Source organism: Sus scrofa, chromosome 2, assembly GCF_000003025.6.
Source record: "Sus scrofa isolate TJ Tabasco breed Duroc chromosome 2, Sscrofa11.1, whole genome shotgun sequence".
In the NCBI taxonomy this organism is placed as follows: Eukaryota; Metazoa; Chordata; class Mammalia; order Artiodactyla; family Suidae; genus Sus; species Sus scrofa.
Window position 1 is genome coordinate 60,002,720 of NC_010444.4, and position 17,122 is coordinate 60,019,841.

General features: G+C 48.0%; 1 protein-coding gene across 2 annotated transcripts in view; it reads right to left on the reverse strand.

The window, feature by feature from the left end:
* Window positions 397-17,122, reverse strand: part of MAP1S (microtubule associated protein 1S) — a 40,018-nt gene continuing 23,292 nt past the window's right edge. For both annotated transcript variants that reach the window (XM_021079065.1, NM_001243185.1), the window contains 2 exon segments: window positions 1,459-1,694; window positions 397-628 (listed from right to left, as the gene is read on the reverse strand). In XM_021079065.1, the coding sequence (XP_020934724.1) occupies window positions 473-628; window positions 1,459-1,694 (392 nt within the window). In that variant the 3' untranslated portion in view covers window positions 397-472.

Genomic DNA, 17,122 nt, shown 5'->3' on the forward strand with positions numbered 1-17,122 from the left:
TGCCAATTATTTCTGAGAGCAGAGGACAACTTTTGTTTAAAGGCTCTGGAACAAACAGACTGTGGTTGAAATCTCACCTTGGCCACTAACTGGTTTGTGTGGCTGGGGTGTGGTAGCTGCCTTCCCCGTCTATAGAGGGGCCCATCATGGTCGCTAGGTTGGGCTGGAGGGCCGTGGTCAGCAGCGAGCATCTCTGGCCATCGGTCATGACCTGAGAGGTGCCATCTCCCCTGGGCCTGGGTTTTCTCATCTGTGACATGGAGGCCAGAGCATACTAGACCTGGGGATTCCACAGAAGCTGTGCTCCCCGCCCCCAACCTGGGGACCCACATGGCAGCAATGACTGTCCAGGGTGCTGCCAAGTCTCCCGCCGGCAGAAGGAACGGAGGCCACAGCTGAGCGGAGTACCTGGTTTATTTCAGACATGGGTGAATCTCAGGACAGTGGCTGATGCTGGGCAGAGGGGGCGGGGCTAGAACTCCACCTTGCAGGCCGGGAAAGCCTCGTCCTGCATGGACACGGTGCTGTTGCTGCCCAACACTGTGATGCCCAGCGCCTGGTGCCGGGCGTGCGTCTCCTCGTACCACTCGTGCATCGCCACCGAATCAAAGGTGGGGATCAGTGTCACCTGTGGGTGGGACAGATGGACCAACAGTGAGGGGGAGCACCCTCTGCCCTCCTGGCCCAGCCTCCTGGCACCTGAGGCCCCTTTTGTCTGAGGCCTGGATGCCTGCAGCCAGTGGACAGCCTGTCCTTGAAGTCCCTTCTCTATCTCATGGCATCCAAAGGACTTCCATGAGACAGGACCACTTCAAGCTCCCCACCTGCCTTTCCACCGCGGCCATCCCCCCCTCTTCCTGTGCCCAGGCCCTCCACCCAGCTCCATGAACACACTAAGCCCGCTCTCGCCTCTGACCTTTGCCCGCGCATCGCCCTCTGCCCGGGATGCTCCCTCAGAGCGAGGCTCCTCCTACCCAAACTTGCCTCATCTGTCACCCTTCCCACGGAGACAACCCCAGTCCTCAGGGTCAATTCTCAAGTTTTCTAGCTGTGTAGACACCACACACACACACCACCCCTCCTCCTGGCCAATTCTCACAGCACTGGAGGTCAAGAGGCGGAGGTCAGGGGGAGATCACACCAGCCCCCCGCCTGCAACCTCACCCAGGTTGGCTGTAGACACACAAGGAAGCGGATATAACAGGAACAGAGTCCTGACAGCTGGGTGGGACTCCTACATTTGCCCTCATTGCCATGTGACCTTGGGGACATGGCTTAATCTCCTGAGCCCTACTCCTTCTTCGGATGTGGGCGAAGGTCACACAGACCTCACAGGGCTGTGCAGGCTCAAAGGAAAGACACTAGGAAGCCCTGACCCTGCCTGGTGCCAAGGGCCTGGCCCATGTCCCAGTGCTTTTTGCTGTCACTGAGACTGTGACATTCCTGGTGGTCACACACCTGGAGGTCCCGGTCCCATTGCTGCTTGCCAGCCAGGAGCGCATCCAAGACGGCCCGCATGCCCTCTTCCTTGTGCTGGTCCTGGCCGCTGATGACGTAGCAGAGCGCTCGCACCCGCCGGAAGAACTCCTCGTCCACCAGGCGGGCACTGCCCCCGCTGGGCAGGTAGGCCAGGTCGAGGTAGACAGGGGAGCCGGGTGGGGCTGCTGACCCTCCTGGCCGACTACCAGCTGACCCTGTGGGTGTGAGCAATGGGATCAGTCATGAGTTCTGGGGACAGGGAAGGGGCTGAGACCCAGGAGCCAGGATGAGGCTCCTGGTTCCACTTCACCTCTGTGAGTGAGTGGCTCCCTCCTTGGCAGGAGGCCTGATCTCACCATTTTACGGTTGACAAGCCCTCCCTGGCAGAGGCAGTTACTCAGTGAATCCTGCAAACACCCCAGCCAGACCCTCAGTGCCTGGACACAGACATCCCAAGGGCCTGGAGGAAGGGGCAACCAGGGAGGGCTTCCTGAAAGAGAGGGTTTGGGAGCTTGAGCCCCTAAAGTAGCAGCACCTGGAATGCTCTGCTGCTTCAGCAGCATCCATTTGTTTAATTACTCAAGGGACACCTATAAGGTATTTATCAAACCCTCCTGGGCACCACACCCTGGGGACATGGCAGTGACCAGGACAAAGAAATCTCCTTGCACTCAAGGGTGATGGGGAGCCAGAGTGGGTATGGGAAGGACGGAGATGCAAGAGGGAGATGCAGGATGCAGCAGCCTGGCTGGAGACAGGACAGCTGCTTTGGGGATCTTATTCATGGTCCTGAACATGGAGTCTGTGCAAGGGGGACAAGGCCACCACTCCTGGGCCAGTGAACTTATCAACTGATTGAGGACATAGCTGGGTCCTCGGCACAGAAGCTCGCCAGATGTTTGACATCTTAAGACCATAAATGGCATCTTAAGTTCATAAACGTCACCCAGACCAGGGCGTGGGAACAGAGGGCTGCTGCGGCATTTGAGGAATGAATGAAACCCCCAGCTTTGGGCAAGTAAGCATCCTTCACACATAACTGGGGACAGTGGCATTGAGGATTGAGAGGAGCCCCAGGAAGGGAGAGCCACCATGGCCATAGAAAGCAAGAGGGAGACAGGAGCAGGAGAGGCAGAATAGCAATGAGAAGATAAGGGGAGCATGGGCAGAAGCTGTGAGCAGGAAGGCACAGGTAGGGCAGGGACTTGCAAGCTATGTATGGCCTGCGGGCCAAGTACGGCAACTGCTTGTCTTTGTGAATAAAGTTCCCCTAGAATGCCCATTCGGGTACTTACTGAGCTGCAACTGTGCCACAACACCTAGCTGAGTCGCTGGGACAGAGACTGCCTGGGCTGCAAAGCTGAAACTATTTCCCCTCTGGCCCTTTAAGATGGGCTTTGCTGACACCAGTGTGGGTGGCTGGTTTATTAGCGCACAGGGAGCAGGAGATCCCAAAGGGCCAAAGATTGTGGCTTTTGAAAGAGGCCAAATGACCTGACAAAGAGGTCCTCAGATGACCCTTCAGCCTCTAGGTACCAGGCCAGTCCATGGCCCTGGGGGCCACCCCTTCTATTTCTCTGCCACTGTGCTGGGAACCCCTGACCTGCCAAAGGTCACTAGGGCCCACCAGGTGCCTCCCTTGGAATCTGCCCTGGAAACGCAAGAGGTGGTGGCTCAGGGAGGCACTGAGGCTAGAAGATATTCAAGAGACCAGGGTGGGAATTCCCGTCATGGCTAACGAATCCGACTAGGAACCATGAGGTTGCAGGTTCGATCCCTGGCCTTGCTCAGTGGGTTAAGGATCCAGCGTTGCCATGAGCTGTGGTGTAGCTCGCAGACGCGGCTTGGATCCCACGTTGCTGTGGCGCTGGTGTAGGCCGGCGGCAACAGCTCCGATTAGACCCCTAGCCTGGGAACCTCCATGTGCCATGGGAGCAGCCCTAGAAAAGGCAAAAAGACAAAAAAAAAAAAAAAAAAAAAAAAAGAAGAAGAGACCAGGGTGGCCAGGAGCTGAGCTGAAGATAGGCCATGCAGTGGGGGAGAAGCTGGAGATGCCTGTCAGCTCCTGGAAGGCAGGGCCACCTCAGGCAACTAGATCAGAGCAAGCGCTCAGGAAGCCAGGGTTATTATTACTAGCATCATTATTGTTGCTTTCTCCCAGCCCTCCCTTGGTAGTTCTAAACCCACTCTAGCTAATGCAGTGGCCACCGAGCTCTGGAATGCAGGGTCTGTGAGCAAAGACATGCTGAGGAGTTCCCGTCGTGGCGCAGTGGTTAACGAATCCGACTAGGAACCAGGAGGTTGCGGGTTCGGTCCCTGCCCTTGCTCAGTGGGTTAACGATCCGGCGTTGCCGTGAGCTGTGGTGTAGGTTGCAGACGCGGCTCATATCCCGCGTTGCTATGGCTCTGGCGTAGGCCAGCGGCAACAGCTCTGATTTGACCCCTAGCCTGGGAACCTCCATATGCCGCAGGAGCGGCCCAAAGAAATAGCAAAAAGACAAAAAAAAATAATAATAAAATAAAAAAATTAAAAAAAAAAACAAAGACATGCTGGGAGTGCAAAACACATAACAGGCTCCCAGGATGAAGTGTGGAAAAGAGAAAAGGGGACTATCTAGTGGTTTTCTCTGTTGATCACATGCTGAAATATCATTTTGATGTGGTAGTGTGCAGAAAAGAATTAACATAGCAGGATTCAGGGATGATGGTACAGCAGGAAGATCCAGGACTCTGTCTCCCCATCTAGACAGTTGTACTGATAGCCCCTCTCTGTAAGTTTGAATCAACTTAACATGGGATGTAAAGGACTGCACATTTTTTTATTCTTTCCTTCTCCCTTCATTTTTTTCCCCCTTTTTCCTCTTTTGGGAGCCAGACATTTAAGAACTAGGACAATGAAAAACAACTGCATATATAGGGGTATTTAGAAAGCAACCACATATGCCCAGTGAAAGGTACAGGATCAGCAAAGACGTGAGAACATCTTACGTTTACATCTCAGACTGATCCCCAGCACAAAGACAGCCTATGATGACCAGACAAACAAACAAAAAAAGCCACAGCAAAGCCTGGGAAAGGGGAAAATTTGGACCTCCAGAGTTACCACATTATTAGATTCAAATATATAGTTTCCAACTGAAAAAAAATCGGAGTTCCCATCATGGCACAGCAGAAAAGAATCCAACTAGGAACCATGAAATTGTGGGTTTGATCCCCGGCCTCGCTCAGTGGGTTAAGGATCTGGCGTTGCTGTGAGCTGTGGTGTAGGTCGCAGACGCAGCTCAGATCCCGTGTTGCTGTGGCTGTGGTGTAGACCAGCAGCTGTAGCACTGATTAGACCCCTAGCCTGGAAATCTCCATATGCCATGGGTATGGCCCTAAAAAGCAAAAAAAAAAAAAAAAAAAGAAAGTGAACAGAGTCTAAGGGACATATGGGATACTACCAAAAAGACCAACATACACATTATTGGAGTCTCAGAAAGAAAAGAGTTTGAAAGAATCAGAAAGATTATTTCAAGAAATAATGGCCAAGGAGTTCCCCGGTGGCTCAGTGTTGGATCCAGCATTGTCACTGCTATGGTTCAGGTTGCTGCTGTGATGCAGGTTTGATCCCTAGCCCAGGGAACTTCCATATGCTGTGGGCATAACCAGAAAAAAAAAAAAAAAAAAAAAAAGGCCAAATCTCCACTACATGCACGCGCGCGAGCGCGCATGCGCGCGCACACACACACACACACACACACACACACACAATATACATATTTTTAACAGCTGCACCTGCAGCATATGGAAATTCCAGGGCTAGAGGCTGAATTGGAGCTGCAATTGAGGCCTATGCCACAGCCACAGCAACACCAGATCTGAGCCGCACTGGCAACCTATGCCATATCTTGCAGCAACACCAGATCCTTGACCAACAAGCTGAGCAAGGCCAGGAATTAAGCTCACATCCTCACAGAGACAACTGTTGGGTCCTGCTGAGCCATGATGGGAACTTCCTCTTCCCATATATTTTTTTCTTGATTGCGCCCATGGCATACAAAAGTTTCCAGACCAGGGATTGAACCCGTACCACAGAAGTGACACTGCTAGGTCTTTAACCTGCTGAGCCACCAAGGATCTCCGAGAAACTTACTATATTTGATAAAAGACGTGAATATAAATTTCTGAGAAACTCAATGAACTCCAACTAGGATAAACCCAAAGAGAACCACGAGACACATTATAGTCAAACTGATCAGAAATTCTTTTTGAGAGAAAGCAGTGAAAAGAGAACATTTATAGCTATAAATGCTTTTATTACAATGAGTACCTCAGATCAACAACCTAACTTTACAACTAAAGGAGCTAAAAAAAGAAAATAAATCTAAAGCTAGCAGAAGAAAGGAAATAATAAAGATCACAGCAGAGATTTTAAGAATAGAAAGAAAAACAACAAAACCAAAAGTTGGTTCCTTCAAAAGATTAACAAAATTGACACATCTTTAGCTAGATTTACTAAGAAAGAAAAAGAGAGAGGACTCAAATTAGTAAGATCAGAAATGAAAGTAAAGGAGTTCCCATTGTGCCTCAGTGGCTAACGAATCTGACCAGGAACCATGAGGTTGCGGGTTCGATCCCTGGCTTGCTCAGTGGGTTAAGGATCCGGCGTTGCGGTGAGCTGTGGTGTAGGTTGCAGATGCGGCTCGAATCCCGCGTTGCTGTGGCTCTGGCTCTGGCTCTGGCCAGCAGCTATAACTCCGATTTGACCCCTAGCCTGGGAACCTCCATATGCCTCAGGTGTGGCCCTAGAAAAGGCAAAAAGACAAAAAAAAAAAAAAAAAAAAAAAGAAAGAAATGAAAGTAAGGATGTTACTCTCAATCCTATAAAGATAGAAAGCATTATGAGAGTACTATGAACCACTATACAAAAACAAACTGGATAACTTAGATGTACAGTTCCTAGAAACACAAAACGTACCAAAACTGACTCACAAATAGAAAATCTGAATCGATTTATAACTAGTTAGGGAGATAGGATCAGTAATCAAAAGCCTCCTGGGGAGTTCCCATCGTGGCTCAGTGGTTAATGAACCCAACTAGTAACCATGAGGTTGTGGGTTCGATCCCTGGCCTTGCTCAGCAGGTTAAGGATCCGGTGTTGCTATGAGCTGTGGTATAGGTTGCAGACTCGGCTCAGATCCCATGTTGCTGTGGCTGTGGTGTAGGCCAGAATTACCATATGACCCAGCAATCCTACTTTGGATTATACACCCCCCCAAACTGAAAGCAGGAGGGAGTCTCAAAGAGGTATTTGTACATCCAAATTCATAAAGGCATCATTCACAACAGTTAAAAGGTGGAAACAACTCGAGCGTCCATTAATGGACAAACAGTGTGTAGTCCATTCGTACAATGGAATATTCAATCTTAAAAAGGAAGTTCTCACACATGATACAGCATGGATAAAGCATGAGGAAAGTGGAAGAAGCCAGTTACAAAAAAACAAGTACTGGAGTTCCCGTCGTGGCTCAGCGGAAACAAATCTGAGTAGCATCCATGAAGATGCAGGTTTGATCCTTGGCCTTGCTCAGTGGGTTAAGGATCTGGTGTTGCTGTGAGCTGGTGGTGTAGGTCACAGACACAGCTCAGATCCTACGTTGCTGTAGCTGTGGTGTAGCTCTGATTCAACCCCCAGCCTGGGAAACTCCATATGCTGTGAGTGCGGCCCTGGAAAGACAAAAAAATAAAATTAAATTAAAAAGTACTGTGTAATAATAATAATATGATAATAACACAATCTTTAAAAAGTATTAGTTAATAATTAATAATATATAATAACAGCAATTATATCGATATAGACATTAATAATATTATTAATAAATAAAATAATAACAATAAATTTTAAAAAAAGGACCCCTATATAAGTTTCCTAGAGGGGTAAATTCAGAGATAGAAAGTAGAATGGTAGTTGCCATGGGCTGGGGGCACGGAGGAATGGGGAGTTAGTGTTTAATGGCGGCATGGTTTCAGTTTCACAAGATGAAAGTAGTTCTGGAGATAAAGGGTAAAGAGAGCTGTACATGTACTTAATACTACTGAACTGTGGACTTAAAAATGGCCAAAGCTAGTAAATTTTATGTTACATTTATTTCATCACAATTTTTTTTTTTTTCTTTTTTGGCCACCCTGCAGTACATGGAGTTCCTGGGCCAGGGATCAGATCAGAGCCACAGTTGTGACCTCAGCTGAAATGCTGGATCTCTAACGCACTGTGCCAGGCTGGGGATCAAACCTGTATCCCAGTGCTCCCAAGACACAGCCAATCCCATTGCGCCACAGTGGGAACTCCCTCATCACAATTCTTGAAAATTGAAGAAAGAAAAAAAGGTAGCAAGCCTGAGACTGTTACCCACAGAAAACAGTCAGATTGGGCCTTGGGGCCATCTGGGAACTTGGATTTCAGAAGGGTTCCCATCATTTCCCAAATTTTACGAGTGGCTCATGAGCCTATACTATTTGTACAGCAATGTAGTTTAAGCTATATACCTGTTTGGCCCTTTCTGGGGAGTCTAGAATTTTGGAATATGCCATATTGTGATTTATAAGAAATATATGTATATTTGGTCAGCCACGTTCCTGCCTCAGCTCCCAAAACCCTTGGAGTTTTCTCACCAATAAGAGCAATGGGAGCATCTTCTGTTATACTTGGTTTCCTGTCCTCAGGTCCTGAACCCACTTTAGAGCCATAAATGTGAAATGGGTGTCTTATTATTCATAATGAGCCCTTTCTACCACAACTGGTTTTATGTAAATGAAAGTAACTCTGGATTCCCTTCACGGTGGGGGCTGGTTGCCAGGAGAACCAGTTGTGTGATTAGAGGTTTTGAACTTTCAGTACTAGTTTCTGGGGAGGGGAGGGGCTTGAGGTTGAATCAATTGTCACCGACCAATGATTTGGTCAACCATGACTATGTAATGAAGCCTCTACGAATGCCCCAAAGGACAGGCTTTGGCCCTCTTGCAGAGAGCTTCCACATCACGGAAACAGAACACTTTATGCCACTGCACTGGCGCCCCAAGTTCCATGAGGACATTAAATCCCTTGTTCAGAAACTTGCCCTATGTATCTCTTCATCTGGTTATTGATTCCTATCCTTTAATATCCTTTTATAATAAATTGGTAATCTAGTGAGTAAATGGGTCTTCCTGAGTTCTGTGAGGTGCGCTTTCAAATTATCCAAACCCAATGAGGGGGTCACGGGTTTACAGCCAGTTGGACAGAAGCACAGGTAACAAACTAGACTTGCAATAGGGACTCTGAGTGGCAGAGGGTTGTTAGAACGTCCAGTTTATAGCCAGTTGGTCAGAAGCACAGGTAGAAACCAGGGCTTGTGAGTGGCATCTGAAGCAGAGGGTGGTCTTGTGGGACTGAGCCCTTTACCTGTGGGATATGATTCTATCTCTGGGTAGAGTGTCAGAGTTGAGTTGATCATGGACACCCTGCTGGTGTGCATAAGGTGCTTGTTGGTGTAGGGAAGCTTACACACACACACACACACACACACACACACACACACACACACACACACACACACACTGGAATTAGGACCAAGAAAACTTTTTGATTGGTGTCATAAGTGGGATTTGCTAGAATGGCCCTGGCTCACAAAAATATGTGGTTTTTGAAGAGGAAGGATAATAGGGCAGGGAATGTGGAATTTCTGATTAGTCACCCAGGGTACGAAACTGCAGCTGAACTGTGATTGATTACTGAAGGTAAAAGTTACCAATGAAATGTAGAACACTTAGGAAGTTGGCTCACTGGATCTATAAGGAAATGCAAAATAACAGGCAGCATGCTAACTATACAGTTTCCTGGGGTTATTGTTATCTGTCAGAGTCAAAATGAAAGTCAAAAGAGTGCTCATTTGGACTCTGCTGCTGAACCAAGCTCAGATTTGGGTCAATCTGGGCTTTGGTCATTAGCCTCAATGCAGCCCAGAGAAGGAAAAATTATGCAGAGGCAATAGGAAGTACTTCTAAGACCTCTGATCACCAAGAAAGTAGTGAATATAGGGGAAGGGGGAAGGCAAAACCAAGAAACATCTAAAACCAGGGGATACAGTGTGAAAAAACTGACTTTGATTTTGTGCATCAGGATCATCTGTCTCCTACAGAACCTTTACCAAAACTGACTGGGGACCGTGCCTTTGGTTTTGAATGCTGCAGAGCAGAACACATTTGGGTTGATGCAGGACCCACAGCTCACTACTGAGCAACCAGAGCCTGTTCTAGACATGCAGGGGGTTGTTCCTAAAGGAAGAGCCAGCCTAGTAGACTAGATAGGAGCCACTGAAAAGGGTGTCTACCCTGAGTAGGGGGATGACCCAACCCCCCCCAATAAATGCTGAGTGGGACACCCCAGATGAAGCAGCTGAGTGCTTCCTATACAAGCCAAGTGGGACTGGCTTTACAGTAACTGCAACATTCACCCACTGAATGCCTGTTACCCAGGTTACTGTAAATGCTGTGATTAAGGGGACCCCTATTGCGTGGGCCCCCCGTGTCACTTTACTGCTACAAAAGTGAACAACAGTTCAAGAAGCTTTATCAGATCTGCTATTAGAACTTCCTCTGTGAGTCCTACTGACATCAATAATATTAATGTAGGAGTTCCCGTCATGGCTCAGTGGTTAACAAACTCAACTAGCATCCATGAGGACATGGGTTCGATCCCTGGCCTCGCTCAGTGGATTAAGGATCCCACACTGCTGTGAGCTATGGTGTAGACCGGTAGTTGCAGCTCCAATTCGACCCCTGGCCTGGGAATCTTCATATGCCGTGGGTGCAGCCCTAAAAAGACACAAACACACACACACAAAAGAATATTAATGTAATTAAGAAAATGGAGAGAGACACAGGGAAGAGTCAAAGGACTTGACCTATCAGAGTGGAAGTCTTCAGATGGCTGTTTTTTTTTGTTTGTTTTTTGCCACACCTGCAGCATGCAGAAGTTCCTAGGCCAGGGATCAAACCCTCACCACAGTAGTGACTACGTTGGATTCTTAATCGCTAGACCACCAGGGAACCCCCAGATGGCTGCTGAAACATGGAATGAATAATGCAGACACTGATGGAGTTGAAATGGATGTTGATGCAGTGCTACCAGAGATTGGGTGGACATGTGTGACCCTCAAGATTAAAGGGCCCCAAATAAGTCACTATTTACCTTAGTTTGCAGGAGTTTCAAAAGCTGCAAGGGATAAATGAGGGAGTCTGGGATTAAAATATACTATTATATGTAAAATAGATAACCAACAAAGACCTACTGTGGTACAGGGAACTATGCTTGATATCTTGTTATAACCTATAAGGGAAAATAATCTAAAAAAGACTACATATATATATATAATATATATAATACACACATATATGTATAACTGAATCGCTTTGCTGTACACCCAAAAAGATCAACAATAGTTCAATAAAAAAAAATTTTTTTAAGCCAGAAGGCAAATATTATGATGAGAAACCAGACCAGGAATCCTCTGGGGTGATGATTAAGAAGATTAAGGTACAGACAAAAGTAGGACCAGCATTCCGGCCCAAGCCACATGCACTTGAGTGGATAAAACGGCCAGGAGAGAAGAGGAAACTTTCTTGGGACTCCCTGATACAGGAGCCCAAAGCATAGCGACTCAAACACCTGTTGGTGAAATCTTAGTGGGGGCCTAAGGTTAGATTGGGAAGAACTGGAGATGCAAATGTGGATATGATTAAGGTGAAAGTCTGGGTGAAAATTGGGCTGGATGAACAGATTCTGTGGTCACATCTCCTTCACGTGAATATATTGCCAGGGTGGAGATGATGTCTGACTGGGGATTGCTTCCTCTACCCAACACTGTGTAACAGAGGCAAGGAAGCCCACCTTCGGGCCAGTTTTAATTGGGGACACTATATGGGAGCCGCCAGAACTGCCTGTGCACACATAGGCAGCTAACTTAGAGCAATCTAGAACATCTGGAACACCTGGTGAGCAAAAAGAGATAACCAATTTAATAATATGCCAGAAATTGGAGTGCTGGTACCCACAATTTTGCTGTACCATGGTGCGGGCCTGCGAAAAAGGTGGATGGTTCATGGACACTAACTGTAGGCTGTCAAGGTTTAAGCAAGGTTGTATTGCCCATTGGCTCAGCAGTTCTGGACATGGTTTCAACCACAAAGAAAATGCAAGAAGGCTGCTACTCAGCGGAGACCTTGCAAATGCCTTCTGATTTTTGTTTTTTGCCTTTTAGGGCTGCATCTGTGGCATATGGGGGTTCCCAGGTTAGGGGTCCAATCGGAGCTACAGCTGCAGACCTACACCACAGCCACAGCCACATCAGGTCTGAGCCACGTCTGTGACCTACACCAGAGCTCATGACAACACCAGATCCTTAACCCACTGAATGAGGCCAGGGATCAAACCTGCAACGTCGTGGTTCCTAGTCAGATGTTTCCGCTGCACCACAACGGGAACTCCCCTTCTTCTCTGTCTTGATGTCAGTAAAGAGCCAGCAGCAGCTGACCTTTACATGGGCAGGATCGCAATTTATCTTTCCTGTGCTGCTACGACGGTATCTGAACTCACTGGCTTACTTGTCATAATTTGGTCAGAGCGACAAGTACTTGATGCAGGTCCCCAGTGTAAAAATACACTATACTGACTGCATTGTGGTGATAGCGGAAACCAAAGAACAGGCTAGGTCTGATTTTAAAGCAACAGTGACTCACATGACCAGCTGAGGTGGGTTAATAAATCCAGCAGAGGTCCTTGGGCCTGCCCAAACAGTAAAATTCTTGGGAAGAACCTGGGCGGTCTATTCTACAAGAGGCTAAAAATACACTGCTGTTGCCGCCCCCACCCCACATCCAAACGAGAAGCTCAGCGTTTGGTTGGTTGAATTGGATTTTCGGCTGGGAATACTGCTAGCTCCCACCTGCAAGGCTACTCGAAAGGAAGCTCTGAGTGGGGACTTGAATAAGAGCAGGTCTGAATTACGAAAGGCAGCAAGCCCTCTCAATGTGGCCTTTGGGCCCTGAAGACCCCACATTCAGACATGATGTGGGGAGTGTCTGCTACCCATACACTGCAGACTGGAGCGTCTGATAAAAGCCTATGGGCACCTCCCAGCAGTGACCATTGGGATTCTGGACCAGAGAATTCCAAGATGCTGCCGCAAGGATGTGGCATTTGAGAGACAATTATAAATGCGATTGGGCATTGAGATCACCTCGCTGACTGATGGACAGAAAATACCCATGTCTTGGGTGATGTTGGAGAAACACTCTAATAAGGAAGGCAGTGCCCAGAAGAGTTTCATGATAAAATGGAAATGGTTCATTTGGGAGCATGGTGCCAAGGTAATGGAGGTGGCGGCGGGGGGTGGGGGTGGGGCTGCTGTGTTTTGAGCAGGTAGCCTCTTTTCCTCTAGGATCGAGCTTGGAGCTGCCGGAACTGACTAGCACATGGACATGCCCTATGGACAGCTCTCAGCGGAACCACACAGAGCTGCATGCTTTATGGATGGTAGTTTCAAGAGGAAAGGATGGTATCCTGTTTGGGAAGGGGTCACATTAAGACCCGTGGATGGCCAGCCTGTCTGAAGGCAGCAAGAACAAACCAACTCAGTGGGTTAAATTGCTCGCCGTTTTCCTAGCAGTGGTGGAAGAACAGGGCAATGTTGTAAAAGGCCCTGTGTTTGGGTTATAACTGATTCCTGGGTTGCAGCCCATGACCTGGCTGTATCGTCAGCTGGATGGGCAATGGAAGCCTGGACTATTAAAAGGGATGCCTGCATGGGGCATGGCCCTATGGAAACCCCTCCAGGAATTTAAGCGGAGCATCAGAGGAGGACATGTGGTTGTCCATCAGACCATCAGAAGAACCAAGTTTGGAAGGTCACTGAACCATCAAGTGGATGTTTTGATGTGCTCCTTGAGGTGGCCACTGATATCCATAAATGAGCAGGCATGGGGGGGCTGCATGTGTTGCAAATGTGGTCTGCAGCCATGTAGAGAGGGGGCCAAACTTAGATACATTCTTCTGGCACCCTGCAAGGCACAAAATGCCAATAAGAACTGTTCTGTCAGCAAGAGAGAGAAACTGCAGATGGCTATGGGGGGAATTCCCTGGGAGGGGGGAGGCCGAGCACAGAGCTGGCAAGTAGATTACCTTGGCCCAAAGCCAGTAGCCTGAGATGGGAATGGGGGGCTACAGATGAGTCCTCACAGGAATAGACTGGGTTGCATACCTGATGGCAGATGCAAATGCTCAAAATATTATTAAAGGATTGGAACAGAAAATACTGTAACAATTTCAGCCACTGAGTTGCATTCTACAGACCAAGGAATGCGCTTTACAGCCCACATTTCCAACGGTGGTCCTAGAGGTAACGTGGACGCATGCAACACTGTGTTCCTTATCATCCTCAGGGTAATGGCTTAACAGGAAACTGGAATGGGCAGCTGAAATGTCTGCTGTCTAAAACGGGGGGATGAAGGCCTAAGAGGCTTGCCTTACATGCCTTCACGAGTGTGTGCTCACACTTAACATGTGGGGGACTCGGCAAGGGCCCCCACTGGATGGATTCCTCCATTGTTCTGGAGGATGTGGGGAAGTTGGGAAGGATGCTGATGTGACTACAGAATTCTTCCCCACATCCCATCACCTTTTTCCGCCTTGATGCAGTGGTCCCTGAAGCAGGGATGATTCCTAAACAAGGAACTGTAACTGTACCTTTTAACCTTTACAGGAGAATTCCCAATGGCCTGATGGGGCGGTTTGTGCCTTCATCCCCTCTGGCAAAGTTGGGGCCGACAGCAAATGCTGCTGGACTGCCTAGAGGGCCCGCTAGTTCTATACCCATGTAATCCTACTCTGTATAAGTGGCTCACAGAGGAGGAGGCACCTGTGAGCCTAGTTTCCTGCCAGGAACCTGGACCAGCACAGTGGCTGAACCCAATGTCTCTTCCAAGGGTAGAAAAGTGTGGGTAAGGAGAAATGACAAATGGAGAGAAGCAGAAAGAACAGCCGAGGGTAAAGGGATGAATAAGCGGGTTATGTAATGAGGGAAAGCCAACATTTTATTAATACCTGGAGGCTCAGAGCAAGAGAATAATATGACCTCTTAGCAGAAGCACACCAGACGCCAGGCTGAGTGAGACTAATGTGCCAAGAAAACCAGCCCTGCTTTGGGGACCCAACAGGGTTGAACAGCAGCCTGTAAACCTGAAGGGCCTCACTCTGAGAGACATTCTGGTCCTAAGATATATTGATGAACAAGACCAACTGTTAGTGATGAAATGGAATTCTAAGGATGTGTATCTTCTGACTGCTATTTTTCAGGCTACTGCCTACTACAAAAGACCGTCACTTGGGAAGGAATTTCCTAGAACTGCTTCCTACTGGGACTTCACGCTGGGTGCAGTGTATGGCTCCGAGCAGAGAGAGCTACATAATCACTGTGTAATTATAAATCTTGATGATCAAATGCTTAGAAGGGTCCCTGGTTATGATGGACAAAGTATAACGGCAGCATGCCCAACAGGCCACAGTATGGTATACATGGACACATGTCACCCTGTTTTTGTGGGTGGAAAACTTTTAATCAAAATAGGGAAAAACAGCAGGTCCCTGAAGGGATTAAATCTGGGGGCATCACACAGTGGCTCAGTTTCCATGGGCAACAGCTCCAACAGACACAAGGCAGCTCACAGGAAGCTTCGGGGAACATGCAGTCTAAATTAAATTACATCTAGGTGTGCTTACCATTCATTCAATGCTAGTCTGGGAATCCCACATTTTGGGGTGCAAAGCATGCATCCCAAATGCACCCGGGCCATTAGTACACAATGGCAACAAGGTCCCTGGTGGATTCAACAAGCCTGGCCCACAAGCCAGAAAGAACCTTAGGGTACATAGGTGCTGGTAGGTATCCCAGGACAAATGGAATTTGCTTTTCTATTCTTTTCTTCCTTTCTTTTTTTCTTTTTTGTCTTTTTAGGGCTGCGCCCGTGCCATATGAAGTTTCCCAGACTAGGGGTCAAATCAGGGCCGCATCTGCCGGCCTATGCCACAGCTCACGGCAACGCAGGACCCTTAACCCACTGAGCGAGGCCAGGAAACGACCCTGGGTCCTCATGGATACCTGTCAGACTCGTTTCCGCTGAGCCACAACGGGAACTCCCAAGTGGAATTTATTTTTAATGAGAATCAGCATTCAGAGGAAAAAGATTCACTAGAATAGGCAGATTAGAGGCACTTCTCTTCCAGGTGGAAGGCAAAGGAAGGGAGGCCGCCGGGGAAGAGAATGAGGTTTCAGCAAAGTGGGTCAGGCAGACTCAGTCCATAATGCTGGAGAAGCTAGATCCCAGCGTTGGGAAGGGGCCTGCCTGCGCCCTAACTCAGCAAGGCTTCTGGGCTATTTTAAAACAAACAGAGGCAGAAGTAGCCTCGGGGCAGCAGCCCTCAATCCTAGCTGCCAGGCTCAGGGGCAGGCACACACACCTACAAGAGTGTTAGGGCCCCCCCCACCCCAGGCTTATACAAGTTCTCTGGGGGCATCTGTGATTTACAGACACTCTGACCACCCCTCACCCCAGGAAAGCTAGAAATAGAACACATCCTGCAGCACAGTTAGTAGGGGGAGGAATATTCTACGTACCACTTGTGTTCTTCCCACAGGAGGGAGGTGGGCCCTGCTTTATAACACAGACTCTTCTATAACCAGACTCTGGTAGAAGCCTGTGAGCTGAGGCAGGGTGACCACCTTTGTCCCTGGTCACCTTGGAACCCGGAGTTAATTGAACGGAGGCCAACTGTCACGACCTCTGTCCTTAATAACATCTGGGATGTGGGCAAAGGCAGATTCTATTGGGAAGGCAAAGTGAACACCTCTGTCATTCTTACTGATTTGTTCTGTAATGAAACAGAACTGTACCATGACCATGGTATAATACAGTACAAACTTGGCCTTGCTAAGATTCAACCTGATGTGCATGGGTCCTATAATACTACTGATACTGCCAATCAAATGCACTGGGAGACTGAGCTAAAGCCTCCTCAGGATGTAATGCCTGTGGGAAATGCCTGGCCTGAGGAGGAGCTGAATCTGGCTAATCACCTACTGATTTCTGTGCTAAATAGTTGCACACAAGTTTACCATATGGAACAAGTAGCAGATGACATTTTTCTTTAAATCGACCTCTACCCGACACCAGCTTCTCCAAATGTCAGGCCTATTTGTGTTGGTACAATTGTTCTCTCTGTTCTACAGATGTTGCTGCAAGTGTAACTGCTGTAATAGGTATGATTGTTTGGCTGTAAGGGGTCTGTTTCACCGGGGAGCAGACTGTGATCTTGTGATTTACAAGAAGGAGATATATTTGGTCATCCTTAGATGTATTTGGTCTTCTTCCACAATTCCTGGCTCATAGCTCCCCAAACCCTTGGAATTTCCTGATCAATAAGAGCAATGGGAACATCTTTTGTTATATTTGGTTTCTCGTCCTCAATTACCAAAAACATTTCAGGGCCAAAAAGGTGACACAAGTGTCTCATTATTCAAAACAAGTCCTTTCCATCATAATCGGGTTTATGTTAATGAAGGTGACTTTG